General features: G+C 55.0%; 1 protein-coding gene across 1 annotated transcript in view; it reads left to right on the forward strand.

Moving 5' to 3' along the window:
- The first annotated feature begins 231 nt into the window (after positions 1–231).
- KCNIP3 (potassium voltage-gated channel interacting protein 3) overlaps positions 232–20,019 on the forward strand; it is an 82,326-nt gene continuing 62,538 nt past the window's right edge. Inside the window, exons 1-2 of the mRNA XM_025994324.2 lie at positions 232–444; positions 11,041–11,206. Coding sequence (XP_025850109.1) covers positions 346–444; positions 11,041–11,206 — 265 coding nt within the window. The 5' untranslated portion in view covers positions 232–345. The remainder of the gene's footprint in view (positions 445–11,040; positions 11,207–20,019) is intronic.

A 20,019-nucleotide genomic window follows, 5' to 3' on the forward strand; every position in this document is an offset into this window, starting at 1 on the left:
CGTGTGTTAGAGAAAGAGACAGACAGCGGGGGAGGCAGAGAGCCGCCAGCCCCGCAAGCAGGAGCAGGGGGCAGAGCCCAGCGCCAGGCAAAGGGGCTTCGCTAGGCTCAGGGGGTTGGATTAGGAACCATTTCTACCCAGAGTGGGCAGAGAGCCCGGGAGGGGGACTGCGATCTGTCGGAGAGGGAGGGGACGGAGGGGACGGAGGGGAGGGAGGGGAGGGGAAGAGAGAGGAAGGAGGCAGAGCAGAAGGGGTGGAGCGGGGAGAAGCAGGCGGGGCGGGAGGGGTGGGCAGGGGGCGGGCGAGGAGGCGCCTGGAACAATTACGTGTGGGTCCCAGCAAACATGAGGCAGCTGCCAGCCGGCCCCGCAGTCCTGCTCTCAGCTGCGAAGAGGGGAGGCCGGCAACAGTTTCCTCCGGCGCCCAGGATGCATCGGGCGAAGGTAGGCGCCGGCCGGGCTGGGGGCTCGCCCCGGGGTGGGGATGGAGGGCTTCGGTGGCCCTGGACCAGGGAGCCTGGTTGTGCTTGCTCCCTTGACCTCAAGCCCTGTTGTCCCCTGTAGGGTCACTTTTGAAAAAGTAAGTGTTGGGATGCCTAGTCTGGGGAGGCTAGAAGCCTGGGGCCCCCCTCTGGACAGGAGAGGCTTTAGGTGTCTGGGGGATAGAAGCTGGACAAGGGAGGACCTGGGGTCAAGCATGTGGCTGGTGCTGCTCTGTCAGTCCCTGGGGCAAGTGTCAGGGCAGCTGACCCTGACCCCGAGCCCCCCGGGGGCCCACAGCCCTTAGAGGTCGGGGAGGGCTGAGTGCTGGAAGGGGGGCGGTGCCTTAGGTTGAAGGCTGTGAGCAGTGAGTGCTTCTTTTAATTAATTGGGTAATTAATGAACACCACTTCCTAGTGGGCACTGAGCCCCCTGAGCAAGGACACACGATGCTCATGGTTCAGGCTGTACGGGGTTAGTGGGAGGCTGGAGAGAGAAGGCAAAGGACAACGCCTGGGACGGAGTTCAAGAAATAGTAGCAGGGTGTCGGGAAGGCTGAAGAATAATAAGTGAGGAAGAGCGAGGGACAGGGAGAGAAGCCGGTTCCCAGACTACAGTTCACACTCAGAAAATCCATCCTGATGCCTTGCGAGCGCCTCACATGTTTGGGCCAGTCTTGCTTGGGAAGGAAGAGGCAGCCTCAGGCTTAGAGCTGGCTGCTCCTAACAGGACTCCGGCTGGATTGAGCGAGGTGCTTGCATTTCTCTCTCATGCAAAAGTCCAGGAGGGAGGCCAGAGAGGGCTGGCATGGGGGGCCGGGGGGGGACACAGTCAGCCGGGACTCAGGCTCCATCTGTCTCACTGGCCTCCATCCTTGAGGTTACCTTAAAGTCCAACATCGCTGCTGGAGCTCCAGCCAGCACGTGTAGGCAACAGGAAGCAGAAAGAAGGATTGGGAAAGAGCCCTCAAATAAAATCAGGGTTTTGTGAGCAAGGAAGACTAGATATTGGGCTGGCATCTTGCAGTGTCCCCCTACCTTCACCCCCGCAGAGGTGGATTCCTGCCCGCAACCCCTCAAGGACAAGGGGCCCAGAGTTAGCTTGTGGGTGGGTCCAGGCCACATTCCCCAGAGCCTGCCTGGCCTACCCCTGCCCTCTCGGAGCCACCTCCCAGGGATGCCAGGAGGATCAGCAGAGGTGATGACATGAAACCCTTTGAGCCTGGTGACAGGGCACATTGCAAGGTGCCTTCTCTCCTATTACCTCAAGTCTCCCCAGCAATCTTCAGGGCAGGAGCAGAGTGTGACTTGTTACAGGCGTACATGCTACACACTCACTGCACACTCACGCCACAGCCATCACGGGTCCTGAACATCCACAGACCTCGGTATGAGTATGCACGGTACAAGCACGCCCCGTGACTGTGCCCACCGCTGACCTGTGCTGCATGCACGTGCATCTGGCCCTTTCCTTGGCCACTGTGACTCAATACTGCCCTCTGCACCCCCTACAACAGGCTTGGGCCCCAGGGGATCTCACTGTGTCTTGAGCTTGCTGGTGGCCTTCCTGTGGCTGGCCTGGCCAGAGCCTGGAGCGGGTCCCACACTTTCTGGTGCTGGGCCAGGCAGGGGCAGTGGTCCTAAGGAAGCCACTCCTGGGTTCCTCACCAGGGGGATTGTGAAAAATAGTCTTCGACTCTAGTGGTGGCGGGGACTGCAGTTCGGAGCACAGGCTGGGAGTTGGCCTGACTCCTTTGCCCTCAGCCGCCCGTCAGTCATGGTTGGCAGCTGCCCTGAATGACACCCCGTGGGTGTTCAGTCCCGCAGCCTCTCCGTGCAGTCCCTGGCCCTTTGTGGATATCCCGGGAGAGCAGGCACTGCCGCTTCCCCTTCTACAGACACCTAGGCTCTGAGAGGGGAGCAGCTTATGCAGCTTCAGCTCCGTGAGCTCTTAGGGGAAGGGAGCAGAGAGCAGCAGCAGGTCTCCTGTGGCAGGCACAAGCTGCTGTTCCAGGTCTTTAGAGAGTGAGGTCACACGCACTGGGAACCTCTACCTACCCGGCTTCCAGCCTTCTTGCACCGTGCATGTGGGAGGTGGGCCTGAATTTGCTCACCCATTTTCAAAGTGCTCAAAGCCCCAAATTGAGATGGGGAGTGAAGTGGCTCTGGCTGCTGCCCAGGTGGAGTCTGAGAGTAGGACAGGGCTGAGAAGCAGGAGCCCCGAGGTGGCCACTTCTCCCTGCAGGACCTCTCAACAGGCCCACACCCCTGCATTCTCTCCCTGGATCCCTGGGCAGCCCATGAGGTAGCTCTTGGTATTGTACCCACTCTACAGATGAGCACATGGATGTCTGCCCTGGATTGTAAGCTGCCAAGTGTTATGGCTGGAATTTGAATCCTGCTCCACTTACTCCAAAGCCCAGTTTCCTAGGGCTTGGTGGGAGGGCTGAGGGTTCCTGGGAGAAGGCTACAAACAGGGAGTGGCCTGCTTGTAATCTGGGGTCCCCTGGTTTGGCCATGTGACCTTGAGCCAGCCGCAGATCCCTCTCTGGGTTGTAGATCCCGAGCTGCAAAGGAAAGGGCCCCCATCTTTTTGAATTCAGGATCTCTTTTCTGATCAAAATCTTCCACAAGAGTGGGAAGTGCTCTGCTGATTCAGGCTGGCTTGGGGCCCATCTGCTCTCCCTGCCCCTCTCCAAGGCAGCTCTGGGAACGCCTGGGAGCAGCTGTGGAGGGAGCCCTGGATGTGGCCACTGTGAGGGACCTTGTTTGCAACCTTGTTTGTTTTCAAGGCAAAGAAAGGAGGGGGAACTTGGCAAGTCTTCGTCAGCGGGTCCTTGAGACAGGTGGCAGGGAGGAGGATACAGGGGAGGAGCAGGTCACCACCGGGTGCCATTCCCCCACCCCAGCTCCCTATCCCCACCTGATGTGTCCTCTGAACAGGTGCATCTGTCAGCTGTGATCAGCCTCCGTCCTAGGATGCCACAGAGCAGCCGCATCCAGGGAGACAGGAGGAGAACCAAAGGGACTTGCAGGCACCAGAGTTGGAGAGGGGGTAGCTAAGCTGAGCTTAGGCAGGACGGCTGAGAGGAGGCCTGTCCCACCTCCCAGTGCCCAGCCTCTCATCTTTGGTCTCCTACCTCAGGTCCCTGCCCAGCAGCCCCCTAACCCCACATACATGGGCCTGGGTGGTGCTCAGCTGGGCAAAGCAGCTGCTGGTCTTCATGAACCTCATTCCAGCTCTGCCCCCTGCCCCCAGCTGCCCATCCCCACCTCCAACACATGCCTCCAGGGCAAACAAAGGGTAAACCTGCGTCCACCTGCTGCTGGTGCCATGCCTCTGTGCCCAGTGCCCCCGCTGACTCTATTTTAAGATCCTCTCTCAAGACAGACATTCTGAGTAGTGACCTTAGACAGCCAGGTTCCATCCTCGACCTCACCCAGTTGACCCTGTGAGCTTGGGCAGGGTCCATCCCCTCTCTGAGCTTCAGTCTTCCCATTTGGGCCTTAGATACACTCAGCGCCTGCACTGGGCCCTCACCTGAGGCTGGTACCTTGTGCTGACCAGTGAGGGCTGGAAGTAGAGGTGGGGGACACTACCAAAAGTGCCGGGAGGCAGGTCTCATGCCCCATTCCACATGTACACACATATGTCCACTGGCTTGTCACAGAGCCCCCATCCCCAACATTTGGTATTGGAGAGGATGGTGGCCTGCAGAGGTAACATGGCTGTACCTTGTCAGCTGTTAACCTGGCTCTGCATCAGGAGGGTCTGGGCTCAGTCCCACCTCGTTAATGCATTAGCTGTGTGTCCTTGGACAAGTTAGTTGGCTCCTCTGTGCCACGGTCTTCTCATTTTCCTGAGGGGGAATATCAGCAACCTCCTAGATAAATGAGATCTTACACCAGCCTGCTTAGCACAGCCCAGGCATAGGGCAACAGCTCTGTAAATGGTTGGAGAGTTAATGTCACTTTTTTTCTGTTTACTGAGTAGAGCCTGGGAAGAGCACTCCAAAAGGAGTATGTCATCAATGAGCATGCTGAGTCCACTCCTGGGCTGATGAGGCCCCCCTCATGGCCTAGGCAGCACGGGCCAGGTGGGGAGCTTGTGTCCTAGCCCAGGTGGCAGCCATCAGACACAGGGCAGGGATGACCCGGTCCTCCCTTTCCCTGCTCCAGCATATGTGTGCTCGTGCAGGTGTTGGCAGGGACTCAGGACAGTCTCAGCTCCCCCCTCACCAGGCTAGCTGTCTGGCCAGCAGCTGTAGGTGCCCAGGGGTAGGTGGAGAATCGAGGCTCCCCAAAGCCTCCCCACCCCAAATCCTCGGGGCCTGCACGACACGACGCCCACTGCCACTTCCTGCCATCTGTCCCAAGTGATGGAAATAGAGCGAGCAACGAGGAGTGTTTGCTGGGGGAGCCAGCCTGTGCTGTGCAGTCCCCAGGATGGCATTGGGGCAGGGGGCAGGCAGCCCCACATCTGCATGTCCCCAGCTGGCCCAGATTCTGAGGCAGTCCTCCTAGGAGGGAGACTGAGAACCTGAGATCCTCTCCTCCCACAGGCAAGGCCCAGAGAACTTCCCCTTTGGTGGGATGAGCCCTCTAAACCTAGCAACACTTTTAGATCTACTGAGGAGCTTTATAAAAATAGAGCAGCACAGGCCCCACTCAATCAAATAATGTGCCCCCCCCCCCCCCCCCCGCGGCCAGATGTGGGGGAAGCTCCCAGGTGATTCTGATGTGCAGCAGCTGAGCAGAGGGAGTTGGCTGTCTCTCTGGAAATCACTGGGCCATCGCTTGGCCTGTCCCTTTCTCTGGACAGCAGACTTTACTCAGCATCAGAGGGATGGGGAATGTTGATAATCACGCTCCTGCTGGGGCTTTGTATGTCACCTCACTTAACCTTCCCCGTGGTCCTATAAGGGCATATTATTATCCCTATTTTACAGAAGAAACAAAGGTTCAGTGTGGTTGAGTAGCCTAGCCGGGAGATGACAGTCTGGGACTCGGGTCCTCGTCTGGCCGACTTGCAGACCCCTTCCTACTGTACTTGGTGGCCTTAAATAACATTAACCTGCCTGAGATCCCCCTCCCTGGCTAAGCATGTCTTCGGAGCCAGAATCCGGTGGGTCTTGGTGGTCCTTATGCAACATTCATGCTATTTCTCATCCATACTTGTAAATATTTGGGAACAATTAGCAATCACTTTTGCATACGCATTTACTCATATGACATTCCTTCTGAGGAAGGGAGCCTGGATGTTTTTAACTAGTGTTTATCAGGACCCTCCATGGCCTCCAGCCATGTACCCCCAACCCCCAACAGGCTGCCACATGCCCACAGGTAACCCCTGCCAAGCCTTCTCTGGGCTTGACTTTGGGGGTTCTCTGGAGCCCAGCTGACAAGAACCACAGAGGCAGAAGTGGCTGCTTGAAGGTCTTGCCTCGGGATACTCTTAGTGGCTTGATCAGATGAGGCCCCACAAGATGAAGCTGTGCCCACTGGGCCTTTCAGGAGGCTGCAAGGGGTGGGGACTCATGAGGTGGGATGTCTGAGCTCAGATCCTGGTAGTTTGTTTAAAATGATCCGGCGTCTCTCTATGGTGTGGTGGAAACACTCAGCTGATGGTGTTCCTCATGCAGAGTCCAGACCTTGCTCTGGGGCAGCTGGAAGGCATGATGGGTTGTCTGCCTCCTCCGCCTCTGTGGTGACAGATGTCACAGTTACTGGGGAGACCCCTTGTCCCCCCTACCACTACCCACATCTACAGCAGATCCTAAATACCCTCATATCTCTACGACCCACCCCACTGTCTGGGCCTGGCTCAGCACCCCTATTTCCTCCCCTGGATTTGGGCAGTCCTCAAGTTGGCCTCCCACCTCATTGTCCTCCACCCTTCCTCCACTCTCCAGTGGGCCACCTTTCTGAGACAAGTCTGACTGACACTAGCTGGGACTTGAGAGGGAGAGAAGAGTTGGGGTCAGGGTAAGCCCTGGCAGGAGGAGGCATCCCCCAAACCATCCAACTGACAGATCAGAGAACCATCTAGAAGAGTGCTAGCCAATAGAAGTGTCATGTGAGCCACAGGTGTCATGTTAAATGTTCAGGAAGGCACATTAAAGAAAGTTTTTTAAGTGAAATTATTTTTAATATATTTTATTTAACCCAATAAATATTATCATGTTGATAGGCAATCAATATAAAATGATTAATAAGCTATGTTACATTCTTTTAAGTAAGGCTTTTTAAAAAAGATTTTATTTATATTTTCATGTGAGACACAGAGACATAGCAGAGGGAGAAGCAGGCTCCCTGTGGGCAGCCCGATGTGGGATTCAATCTGAGGATCACGACCTGAGCCAAAGGCAGATCCTCAACCACTGAGCCACCCAGGTGCCCCCCAAGTAATCCAGTGTCTATTTGCATTGATGGCACATCTCAATTTGGACTACCCCCATTTCAAGTGTTCAATATCACAGGCAGCCAGAGACCACTGTCTGGGACAGCTCAGACCTGAGGGTCTCAGCATGGCTGCATCGATCGGGCCCCCCTGTCTCCAAGCTTCCTGGCTGTTGGTATTCTGCCTTCACTGACTTTGCCTTACCTACCACAATCTGTGTGATTGTTTTCTATTTTTTCTTTCACTCACATTTTAAATTTCAATAAATTCATTGAAAGGGGGATCTCTAAATCATTATTGTAAATGGAAAGGGGGGGCCATTGATGAAGGTGAAGGTAATGGGAAGGATGCCATGGAAATAAAACACCAGCATTAACCTCACCCCCACCCCCTGTGGCCTGCAGAGACTCTGAGCTGAGGCCACACCCCATCCCTGTAAAAGACAAGATGGAGATAGAGGAGCAGTCAAGGCATCTACTCCCACACCTCCTGGAGTCTAACTCCTGAACCAGATGGGAACATTTCCCAGGTGCCCAGTGGGACAGCTCCACCCCCAGGAACCCATATCCTCCAGCCAAAGCCCACCAGGACACACCTGAAGTTGGACAGTTAGATTGACTCCCCATCCATCCTGAGCGAGAGGACACACACCACGGGGGCTCCAGGCAAGCGTGGTAAGAGGGTGTGAGGAAGAACCTATTCTGGGATATGGGCTTCAGCTGGGGGATTTGAAGGACAGTCTAAGGAACCTCAATAAATTGGTGTGAGCATTAAATAAGACAGCATCTCCACACACCTAACCCAGTGCCTGGTCCACAGCAGGTACATCACCAGCTTGGTGTCCTCTCTGTCCCTCCCCTGCTCCCCACAGACCTAGACTTAGATGTGAGCTGAAACCCACCCCGATCCATCTGGCCACATAGGTGCCGCCAGTCTCAGTTCTGGGTTGTCAGGGAATGGCCCTGCCCACCTGCAGCCTCTGTCCTCCAGGGAACGCATGGGCCTCAAAGAAGGCTGCAGGTCCCTGGCAGCCCGGAATGCCCACACGTGCCAAGTGTGCCAATGGGGACTCCGTGTGACCTCGGGGCACAGATCCTCTGGCTTCATCGGTCTCTGTCATCCAACCCTGGCCACCCCGTGAGGCCCATGGAGGATGGAACATGGATGGCTCCATCCACTGTTGAAATAATGCCAGGATCAAGCAGGAGTGGGAGGAGAGGAATTCTCAATTAAATTAAGAAGAACATCAGGGGACTTTCATCTAGGCATTTGTAAATATTTCTTGAAGTTTTCCAGTGTGTGTATATATTGAATACTCTTTTTTGTTGGTATGTCGGTATTTTTTATTTGAAACTTGACTGAGATCATTGTGGAATCACGTGTGGTTGTGAGAATTAATGTAGAGAGCTCCTGGATGGAGGCTGCAGGCGGAGGGGCAGCGGAGCCAAGACGCCGGGCGAGCCTGCCTGGTGTGTGTGAAGAGCATGGGGCGGGCTGTTAGGGTCAGGGGTGCCCCGCCGACGGGGGCTTTGTAGATTGAACAGAGGCATTGGGGTTTTATTTGAAATGCAGTGAAGCCACTGGGGGTTCTTAGCAGGAGCTAAGATTTAATTCAAGCTGGAGTTTGCTCACTGATTCAGCTCCCTTCAATTCTATCACCTTTTAGAACAGAGGCGTCTTGGGGTGAAGGGGTGGATGTGTCACCTCTCAGGGCTCCCTTCTTTCTATGCCTGGGAGCTTCCAAATCAGGAGCAGGGTGCCCAGAGTGGCCACTAACATTTCCAGACAACCCAGGCGGACCCTCTCCCAGACAGACAAGGGCCAAATATTCCTGAGGATGACCTATGGTCAGGTGTCCCTCCCGCCCTCCCCCATGGTCCTCCTGGCAGTCGTCCACTGTGGGGCCTGTCTCAGCCACTGTGGGCCCTCCTATCCTCTGTGAGGACCCCTCCCCACTTCACAGAGGGAAGCCATCGTAGACCCTGCCTGGGGGCTCACGGGCTCCTGCCCCCACTACGCCCAGCCCCCTGCTTCAGGGAGGACACACATACTGGGGTTCCGTGGTCCGGGAGAGTATTGGACATTCACAGACTGTTACTCTGACATGGTTAGGGGCCTGGGGAACCCCTCAGCCTCCGGGGCCTGGCCCCAGGAAGGCTACGCGGTACAGCCTGCGGCTGGCACCACCTGAACTTTAGAACCAGGAGACCACAAGTACAGAGAGGCCCTGGCGTGCCCCCAAACTTCTCCTGGAGTTCGTATCTTTAAAGTGGGAATGGTGGGGCCTACCTTGTGGGATTGTCATGATGATGAGACCTCATTGAGGCCCAGAATAAAAGGCGCAGCCGGAGCCCTCTGCCCTGCCAGTGGGTCTTCCCAACCTTTCCTGGAGGCCCCCATCCGGGTCTCTCCCCCATTAGTTGGGCCTGGTCTGCACGACAATCCTCATGAGGAGCCACGGGCTCCACGAGGACGGCCCCTGCCAGCCAGCACCGCCAGCATTGTCCTAGGAGAGACAGGGCTCCAAATGACAGCTCCTGGTCCCAATAGAGGCTCTGAGGCCCTCTGCAGTTTTTCCTTCTAACATTTTCCGCTAAGCCCAGCTGCAGAGCCTACGGCAAAGAACTGATGAAGTAATGGAGCACCAGCTGCCCATCTTCCCCCTACCCCCTTCCTGGACAGAAATAAAGGCTTTATTCATTGAAGCCATTTCTCTCCTGAATAGGATCATTAATAATGGAGAAGGTGCCTCTCTGACACAGCCAGGGCAGGACCTATGTGTATGTGTGCGCGTGCTAATATGTGTGTGCATGTGTGTACAGGGGGCGTCCCTCAGCCTCTCTGGTACCCTGAGACCCCGGGCCACCCCTGCTCACCCTCTCTTTCTGCCCCACCAGGCTAGTGTGTGCTTGCCCTCGCTGCAGCTCCAGGCACCGCTGAACCCGCCCATTGCCAGGGCAAATCTCAGAGAAGAGAAGGAATGTGGAGGGTGTTGCTGAGCATGTATGTCTGGGGGGTGGGTTGGAGGCTGACAGCTATAGAGGCAGCACTTGCAACAGAGAAGGCCCCAGAAATCAGGCTAAGGGGTGTGGATGTCACCCTGTCTAGGCAGCCACTTCACCAAAAGCTGACCGAGAGGCAGACTGTCCAGCTCTAAACATGACTGGGCCCATGGAGCCATGAGCCAACCCAGCATCTGGAGTTTTCTCCTGCCTAACAGGAGTCTGTGGGTTGCAGCAGACCAGTTTCCCTCAGTTCAGGGGACATTGGAGGGATTTTCTTCTTCCCCATGTTCAGGAAAGCCATACTGAAAACATGAGAGAGACTTGACGTCCAGATGCTTGCTTTCCTGGCTCCTCTTGCAGCCAGGGAGGAGGCATATGACCTGTGCTGGGACTGCAGATTCCTCTACTCTTAACCTTGAACCTAGAGCTAGGGACTCAACTGAGAAGACCCCCAGAGCAGCCTCCAGGTCCTAGGGGCAACAGGGCCATGAGACCAGTGGGGGTCCCAGGCCCAGAGCCCCCAGGATGGAAGCATGAGCAGCAGGGGCCAGGGTGCTCAGCTGCAGCAGATGAGCTCTCGCTGCCCTCTTTTGGGGGGGTGACTGTGGCTGAGGGCTGGCTGTCCCTCTGCTTGCTCTTTGCTGTGGTTCGTCTTCCAAGCCTGGCTCTGTGTGTTTTCTGGGGAGACTGTGGCTGGCCCAGGCCCTCCTCTGCTGCCAATTCCTTTCCCGTTGTCATCAGCCTGGGTCAGTCTCTGCTTGCGCCTGAGAGCTGACCAATGCAGGGGCTGGGTTTGGGGCCCTGGGTCTGCAGAACTTGCCCAACTGCACGTCTGTATTTTTGCTTTGGGGAGCCACATACTTTTCAGGACTCTACTAAGGTAGCACATGTGAAACTCTACAACCCTGGAAAGATATCACCAACTTGCCACCTTGGTGGTCATTGTCCCAGCCAACCAACCCAACCGCTCAGAACTGGTGCCCATGCAGGGGTGCTTCCTCCTACAGCTGGAACGCAGGCCACATGTCATGGGTCAAGTGAATCTGGGGCAAGACTCTGGGGGGAATGGAGGACAATTTTGCCCAGGAGACTGGGGCCGGCCTGGAGGTCCTCGCTGAGCAAGGGCTCAGGGCTACTCTACCTGTTTCTGCTGCAGGAAGCAATGAAGGTGTCAGATGGCAGCCTCCTGGGGGACCCCGGGCGCACACCGCTAAGCAAGAAGGAGGGCGTCAAGTGGCAGAGGCCCCGGCTCACCCGCCAGGCCCTGATGCGGTGCTGTCTGGTCAAGTGGATCCTATCCAGTGCAGCCCCACAGGGCTCAGGTAGGGGATGGGGCGGGCTGGGATGAGGGCAGGGGTGGGGGTGGGGTGTCTTTTTGGAGCTCTCTTCTATCTGAGTCCTCAGAGGCCACCCTGGGACCCCAGCCCAGGCCATGCCATCTCCATCTTTGTTGGGAGATAATGTTTTCATTCATTCATGCTTTTCCCCATTAATCCAAGCAAGGCACTGAGCTCAAAGCAGGCCCTGTAGAGGGTGGGGACAGAGGATTGGGCTTGTGCTGGGGTGTCCCACCTGGGTTGCTGGGAGGCTAGAGCCAGGCATCAGAGTCTGACAGGCCCGGCTTGCTCTTGCCTACCTTTTGGCGGGTAACCTGGGCAGCTCCTGCCTCCTTCCGAAGTCCTCTGTAAAAAGGATGAGCAGCAATGTGTGCAGAGGCCCAGTGAGGAGGAAACGTCGGTCCTAGTCCCTCTTGGGTCCTGCCCAGGGCACCCCAGCGGCTGTGCTGGCTCTTCACCTCGGGCAGGACTGCGGATGTTCCTGAGGGGCTCAGGCAATGGCTCTCTGTGCTTGCCCTTGGTGCTATTTATTTGCCGAGTGTGACAGAGCAAGGGATGCACAGATGGCCTCATGCAGCCCCTGTTCTCTCACACATACACACGCCACAGTCACACCTGTGCACGCCTACCGACACACCTGTGCCTCCACCACACACCCATGCGCACACCCACCCACCACACACACACACAAGCACATGCACTGCTCACACCCACGTGCATACACCCACATACATGTGATCTCATACACAAGGTGCGCAGGAGAGTCTTAAAGGAAAAAGGCAGCTGTGAGCCCTGACAGCCTGTCCTGTTTGTTGTCTCAGACACTCTCTGTAGGATTTCCAGGGAGCCTCAGGCCTCTGATGGGAAAATGGGCATAAACCAGGGCCCCAGGCTCCCAGGCTGGATGCGGGAAGAGAGAAGGGAAAGGCCGGAGGGGCCCACAGTGGGCCAGGGACTGGCTGCCACTTCCAAGACTCCTGTCCTTTATGGACAATCGCACTTTGGGATGCTCCCAGCCCCTCCTGACCATTCCAGCACCCCCTTCTGCTGTGTCCCAGAGTCCCTGTCACTTTGTGTTTTCAGCCGACCTTTGCTCCAGACTCCTAACCCTTCAACCCTTTACTTCCATTTTGTTCTGTGCTGAGGCCTTTCACAGAAGCACTAGTGCATATGAATATGTATGTGGGGTCCGGGCGCTCCCCAGCTCCCTGGGGTTATGATGGGGGACTAGATTTTGCCTGTGGTGGAAATGTGAAGTCACTAAAAGTTCACACAAACAGCTCACCTGGGAAGCTCACACCTTTACAGTGCTGTTAGTTCTGCAGCAAGGTCAAACAACTCCATTTGCTCTCAGGACAGAAACCCAAGAGCAGAGGTGGGCCACGGCCCTATGGCCCTGTGGTGTGGCCAGCTGTGTGCGCGAAGGGGCCGAGTCTGTTCCAACTGACACAGCTTGTGCTACTTGAGTCTTGAATACCCCGCGGGTCTTGCCCCCCAGGCAGTTTTTTTTTAAGCGGCTCCACATCCAATGTGGGGCTTGAACTGACCCCAAGATCAAGAGTCACGAGTTATATTGAGTGAGCCAGCCAGGCGCCCCCTCCAGGTTTTTCTTTGCAACAGCGCAAGACCATCACCTCAGTGTTCCGCACCGTCTCTTCCTGATCCTCTCCACTCCGCACCCCTGTCTGACCCCCATGCTTCTTCCCTGCTGAGCCCTGTCTCCAACTTCCAACTCTGTAGGCTGGAGTATGATTGGGGCTGGAGTATGATGTGCCACCTCCTAGCTGGGGCTTTTTGCACCCCCAGGTGTGGGTGGACATGGAGGAAAGTAAGCTGGGGGGTGGGTGTGGTATGTTCAAGGTCACAAGAAGACCTTGCATATACCCCACCTTTAGCTCAGGGCAATTCCCGGAGGCCAGGAACCTGTGCTGAACTGTCAGGGTGTGTTTGCTGGACTGGTCACAGCCCAGAGCATTGGGTGCCAGAGTGGGGGTGGGCAGAGCAGGGCCCAGGACGCCATCCACAGTTTGGGCCCAGCCAGGTGCATTGCCCTGCATGGACATGTTCCCCAGACACTGTGCCAGGCACTAGGAGGCCACGTGAAGCATGGGAAAACCAGATCCTATTTCATTGTATGAGGTAGGCACTCATTACTAGTCAACTGAAGCTCAGGGAGGTCACGTGAGTCAGCATGTCACAAGTGTCAGGGGCTGAGCAAGGGCTCTGACCTGGAGCATCTTCCATATGCTCCAGGCAGGGCAACCCCTACCCCCCATGTGTGTCTTCCATGTCTTTTCTCTTGGGGAAACCTGTAGCATCTCTGGAGGCAACAGCCACGTCACAGACTAAGGAGCCAAGACCCCAGGGCCACCCTTGTCTCCATGAGGCATGGCTCCTTGTATGCCCCTCAGGGGTGGCACTGCTGGTGTAGTCACACCGAGGGCTTTGTGTGCATGTGAAATGCTAAACTGTGCACAGATGAGGTGCTTCTGCTCCTTCAGAAGGCTCTGGGTGCAGAGAACAATCGGTGCCATTCAGTGTCGCTCTGTCCTTGAGCTCAGCGAGGCCCGGCCATGGTGTCCTGAGCAGTGGGTGCCTGTGGAAGCCAGGCATAAGGCCAATACCCTACACCCTTGTTGTCAGGGGTTTTTCCATTCAGAAGAAGCAGGTCAGAGAGACAGATTTCTGGAACAGCTTGGAGGAAGAAGCCAAGGCCCAGTAAAGCATACAGATGTCCCCGAGGTTCAGGCGACCTTGTCAGGTGGGGCCCGGGAATCAAGAAGCCAATGGCTGCACCAGCTGCTGCTATGCCTGGCAGTCCCTTCCGGGCTGCGAAGGCCCCACATGGTGTTGGGAGCTGGTCTGCAGCAGTGGCCTCTGAGATGGGCCTGGGAGCCAGGGAGTACAGGGCAGGCGGCATGACGGAGGAGCACCCATCCTAGGCGGAAAAGTGTGTCCCTCAACAACATTGGGGAGCCCATTCTTAGTGACCCAGAGGCTGGGACTCTGACCCACTCTGCGTTGTTTCCCTAGCATCTAAAATTCCTTTCTGTCAGGATACCAGAACATCTCTCTGGGAGCATGGCTACGCCATTAACTGGATAGACCGGCTTCTCAGGTCTGGCTCCCCGTGAAGACAGCAGGACTGGGTTTCTTCAACTATAAAACTATCACAGAATAACCTGGGGTCTTGGCAGCAGACCACTGAATCCAGGCTGGCTGGTTTAATCAGAGAGGTATTTACTCTAGACTGTTGGGAAGTTCACAGCAATTCTGGGGGACCAGAGAAGGAAGCCTGGGCCCTGCCTGCCACCCCAGGAAGTGCCCCCACTTCCCTAGCTGTTCTGGTGGGAACACTGGAGCAGCAGCCACAGGCTCCCATGTGTTATGTGCAACTGTCCTTACACAAACAAATTCTTGCCCCCTCCCCCAAGGCAGAGACCCAAATTTTCATCCACCACCGCATTCATCTCTGGGTAACTCACTTCTCTTGGGATTCCATAAAGCCCATGGTAAGATCATAAAGCCACTGGCACCCTGATTTTAAAAAGTGGTAGTAGAAAGGTATGAGGGCAAAATGTAAATTAACTTGTCTATAATCTGTAAGGATATATAAATATACACTGACAGAATTTTAACATATTTGAAGCACCAAGATATGTGTCACATTGTGTTTCAAACTGAGATGCCAGATCAGATGCAAAGTTTCAAGGATTTATCTGAAAACTGGCCACGTGGCCTTTGAAGCTTTCACCCTTATCAAAAGTTTAGAAAGTTGGATAGTTGGAGTTGCCAGGTGCGGGGAGATGATTAGTGAAGAGGATTTCTCTGGAGAGAGTGTACTGGGTCCAAACTCTGAAGTTGAGAGAGCGATGTTTTGTCACCTAACAAAATACCCCCAAATACCACCATTTTGTTTCCTCTCATGTCTATGGATGAGAAATTTAGGCAGGCTTCCCAGGATGGTTCTCCCACTCCACATGGCATTGACTATGATTATTCACTTGCTTTTGTTTAGTTGGTGGCTGGGCTGGGCCAAGACCGTTCCACACATGTGCCTGTGTCTCTCCACAGAGCTTCTTGGACTTGATCACCACATAGCCGTCCCCAGTATAAGGGGGCTGGCTTCCAAGAGGGGTGTTCCAGTAAGAAAAGGCAAAAGGGCTCTTGAGGCCTAGGATCCAGAACTCACATAGTATCATTTCCACTGAATGTTATTGGTCACAACAAGCCCTAAGCATAGCCCAGATTTGAGGGGAATAGAAATAGACTACCTTTCCATGGAGTTGTGGTAGGAAATTTGTGACTGTCTATAAGGCCTCAGTTAAGGGTCCTTGGTGGAGTGATCCAAACTTTCATTCCCCCGGGATCTGAGTTCTTGGTCATCCTGCCTGTAACATCCCACTAACATTTATCCCTGTATTCGGCAAAATTAATAAATTCCCTGGGGAAGTCAGTAAATTTGGGACATATCACTCCCCTCCCCCACCTCATGTAGCTGCAACCTTCTCCCCTGGATCCTCAGGCTCATTCAAACCAACACCCACTATATCAATTCGGCTAAGTGGTATGAGGAGCCCAAAATGGCCAGGTGGCAGCCTCAGTCTCCAGCCTAGAAGATGCTTCCCTTAAGGAAGAATCCCTAAAACCTCTAATCTGGAGCCCAGAGTATTAGAGATGGGAAGCAAAAATGGAGGAGGGGGTTGTTGAGGGCTGCTATGAGGGCTGACTGTCATCCTCTTGGTTTCTGGATCCATCATTCTGCTAGAGAAGCAGCATATTCAGTAGCACATCCCAGCACCTGAGAGGACAGCATCTGAATAACCTCATGGCTGGTGCTCAGACCAGGTCTACAGTAGGCTCTTCCACTGCTCAGTAAGGCCAGCTGCTTCTGGCTGTGGGGAATATGATAAGGTCAGTGGGTCTTGCAAACACTGGCCTTTGGCCATACTTCTTTGTTATCACATGAGTCCCTTGGTTGGTAGCAATGGTGTGTGGGACACTGTGATGGGTGATGGTGTTGGCAGAAGCAGGGCAGGCAGGGATGAAGGTTCATATGCAGAATGAATGTCAGTTCCAGAGAGGATAAGTGGTGGTCCTGCCAGGAAGAAAGGGTACAGTGTAGCTGACCTGCCAACTGGCGGCTGGCTTGTCACCCTGCTGGCAGGTTGGGTACTCAACAACAGCTGTAGCCACATCAGCCTGGTGAGAAGTTCTTTTACTGAACCCCTAAGTAATCTTAGATCATATGACACTTTGTTGGTGAGCAGTGCCAGGCAGCAAGGAATACAGGCTGCCAGGCCATCTTGTCTACCTGGCTACTGAGCTCTTTCTCAGGCCTGGTGCCCTTTGGACAGCAATTACCATGTTTCCTCTTTCCTTTCCTCCACCACCCTGACTCCTGAACAAATGTTTCTCACAGCTGTCCATGAGTGAGCATAATCCTACCCCAGACCTTCTCTTCTTCCAGGAAATGTGGGCAAGCATATGTATTCAACACTCTGCCCATCAGGAAGATTCCCCTTCTCCATCATCCTTCCCTGCTGAGTGGGCCACCATGTCAACCTACTGTTGGTGCCAGCATTTCTTGTAGCTCCGTCTATAAATTACATATAAATGCTTTTCTCTTCATTTTTAAAAAATATTTTATTTATTCATGAGAGACACAGAGAGAGAGAGAGAGAGAGAGAGGCAGAGACACAGGCAGAGGGAGAAGCAGGCTCCTTGCAGGGAGCCTGACGTGGGACTCGATCCCGGGTCTCCAGGATCAGGCCCTGGGCTGAAGGCAGCGCTAAACTGCTGAGCCACCGGGGCTTCCCTGCTTTTCTCTTCAGATGGTCTTAGGGGCTCCCCATGAGGTCACAGATACGGGTTGAGAGGAAGCTGGCAGTGCAGCAAGTTCCATGGGGGCCTGAGTCACTTGCTATACACTTACCTGAGCCCTTCAGACCCTCTGCTCCTGTGCTCAGACATTGCATCTGCACATGATGATGGAGTGCTGCACACACACGTATAGGCCTTTAGAGCTGAGGGAGAGGTTGATACTCAGTGCCTGATGGGCAGCTGAGGTCCATGCTACCTGGTGTCCCTCAGACATTCCATCTCCATGAGAACCAATAGTGAGCTGCTAGCTCCATGTCAAAAGAAAATCTTTGCCAAAGAAAGCATGGTTTTACTCAAAACCTAGGGAGACCATGGAGTCTACTGGGAACTGTCATTGGCCCTGCAGAGCATGCTACCTTGCCTTAAATGCAGGGTAGGCTACTGAATGTGCACGGTTATCAGGCCCAAGGGGGCAGAGCTGCTTTTTTTTTTTTTTTAGAGATTTTATTTACTTATTCATGAGAAACACACAGAGAGAGAGAGAGAGAGAGAGAGAGGCAGAAACATAGGCAGAGGGAGAAGCAGGCTCCCTACAGGGAACCCAATGGAGGACTCGATCCCGGATCCCAGGATCACACCCTGAGCCTAAAGCAGATGCTCAACCACTGAGCCACCCAGGCATCCCAGGGGCAGAGCTGCCTGTATGCAGCCTGACCTGCTGCACAGCCTCGTCTACTCCCAGTAAAGCAAACAGTCTGGAGCAGCGTGCTTCATGGTGGTACACAGGAAGGCCATCCCACACTGCACTTCCTTTTACCAGCTGGAGTGCAAGGTGCAAGAGTTTGTCTTTCACTTTGGAGGGAATATTTTGACTTGGCTGCACTTGCATATAACAGAAACCCCAAATAACAGTGGCTTAATTTAGACAGAAATATGAGAAATCTGGGTTAAGCAGTGGCTGGCACTAGTTTAGCAGCTTGGGAATGTCAGAATCAAGGTTTTTTTGGGGGTATTTTTGTCCTTTTCCTCACAGCCCCAAAGTAGTTGCTTTGGCTCCAGCCATAATGGCTTCATCCTAGGCAAGGGGAAGGAGAAACTGGGTGGAAGGAGGAAATGGTAGTGCCTATATCAGGAAAGCACACTCTCAGGGAAATCTCTGGAAGATTTATGCCTGCATATCACTGGCCAGAACTGAGCCACCTTGACTGAAAGGAAGTGGGGGAATGTTGGTTTTTAAAACTGGGCACATTTCCACCTCCAATAGAATCTGAATTCTGTAGGTAAAAAAGAGAAGGAGAACGAGTACTGACATGGCATTCTCGGCCACACATACCTTGTGAGGTTGTTTTGATGACTGAATGCACTGGTGGCCAGAAGGATCTGAGCAAACTGCCTGGTACATATTAGGTGCCCAGCAAGTGTGGGGCTGAGGGGGAGGGACAGCAGTTTCTGCCCGGTCATATATTTGTTTTCCTCTACCCTTCTCGTCAGAGGGACCCCTTCCCATGTCCCCATTCTCCACTCTAGGACATCAACAGCACTGTAGTCTGGTGTCAGTGAGCAGAGACCAGAGGTCAAGAAATAGCCAAAGTCAGGGCCTCACCCACCCCCCCAGCTCTGCCCAGGGCCCCCTGACCCCTGAGCTTCCCAGGCAGAAGCCTGGATGGGAGCAGGCTGCTCCCTTTCTGGCTGCAGAGAAGCCCTGGGACATGGGTGAGGCCCCTTGCAGTGAGATCACACTCTCACCCAAATATCACACCAGTGGCACCTCCTCCACTGGTGCTGAGAGCTCAGAAGCAATGCCCAACCCCACCCTCACCCCCTTCCCAGCCCAAGAAGCTGCAGGAGCCCTTCTGTCTCCAGGAAGAGTGAACTCTGGGGTCCTGGGAAGCCAGAGCCAGGCACAAGGTGAAGGGGCTGGCCTGAGGATAGGAGTAGAGGCTGCTACAGGAGGTGCTGGTCAGGCCCTGGGGGCTCTGCGCTGAGGGCTGAGGGGCAGGTGGTCCTGGGGAAGGCTGAGGGAGCAGGAGGCAGAAACAGAGGACAGAGAAGGGAAGGGAAGTCCAGAGAGGCCAAGACACTGAGGGTCAGGTTGAGACCAAGACAGTGGGGAGAGAACATTCTAAAGGAAGGCTCTGAATGTCAGGTTGGAGAGAGGCAGGCAGAGAACAGAGCAGGCTGGGGGTGGCCTGCACTGTGGCTGGTCACACAGAGCTGAGGGCAGGAGCTGGGGCCCCCAGGATGGGGCCAGGCCCAGGAGTGGTGGGGCGCCGGGAGACCCCAGGCCCAGCCCGGGGGCCTGCTCTGAGGCTTCAGGAGTGCCACCATGGCTGCAAGAAACACCTGGGAGACATCATCAGCTTCTTCTTCCGCTTCATCTCTGGGAACCTGGCTCGAGGTGAGGGCTGCTTTGATAGGACCAGCTAAGGGAGCAAAAAGAAGCAGGTTTGGGACTCAGGACCAATGTGCCTGCCTCGAGTGGGGCAGGGGCAATCAGAGGGGGCAGTGGCCCTGAGAGCAGAGCTGGAAGGAACCCCCTGGCTCGGGGAGCCCTGCCCTCTGACCTGCAGGCCGTGAGTCCCAAGCCAGGGCTCCTGTACTCTTCGGGCCTGGGGAGGGAAAGGAGGTGGGAGGGGGTTTCCTTCTCCAGGTGCACAGACTCAGGCTCAGCCTGGCTGGGAGGGAGCAGGAGGCTTTGGGGCCAGCCCACCTGCCTTGCACACACTGATCCCCTCACCCCGGCCTCTCCCCTCTTTCCTCCCCTCCCCAGAGCCCTCTCCTGCTCCACCAAAGAGATGTGTGACTCCTGCAGTGAGGAGTGAGGGAAGTGCTTGATCAGTGACCACCATATTTTAAAATCTATAAAACCAACCAACCTGGAATTTTTGGCAGGGATACAATGGGGCCTCCAGGCTCAGGACTGGGGAGGAGCCCTGTGTGGGAGTGACAGGTGCCACTTCTCCTCTGCCTCCTCT

This window comes from Vulpes vulpes, chromosome 8 (assembly GCF_048418805.1).
Source record: "Vulpes vulpes isolate BD-2025 chromosome 8, VulVul3, whole genome shotgun sequence".
Taxonomy (NCBI): Eukaryota; Metazoa; Chordata; class Mammalia; order Carnivora; family Canidae; genus Vulpes; species Vulpes vulpes.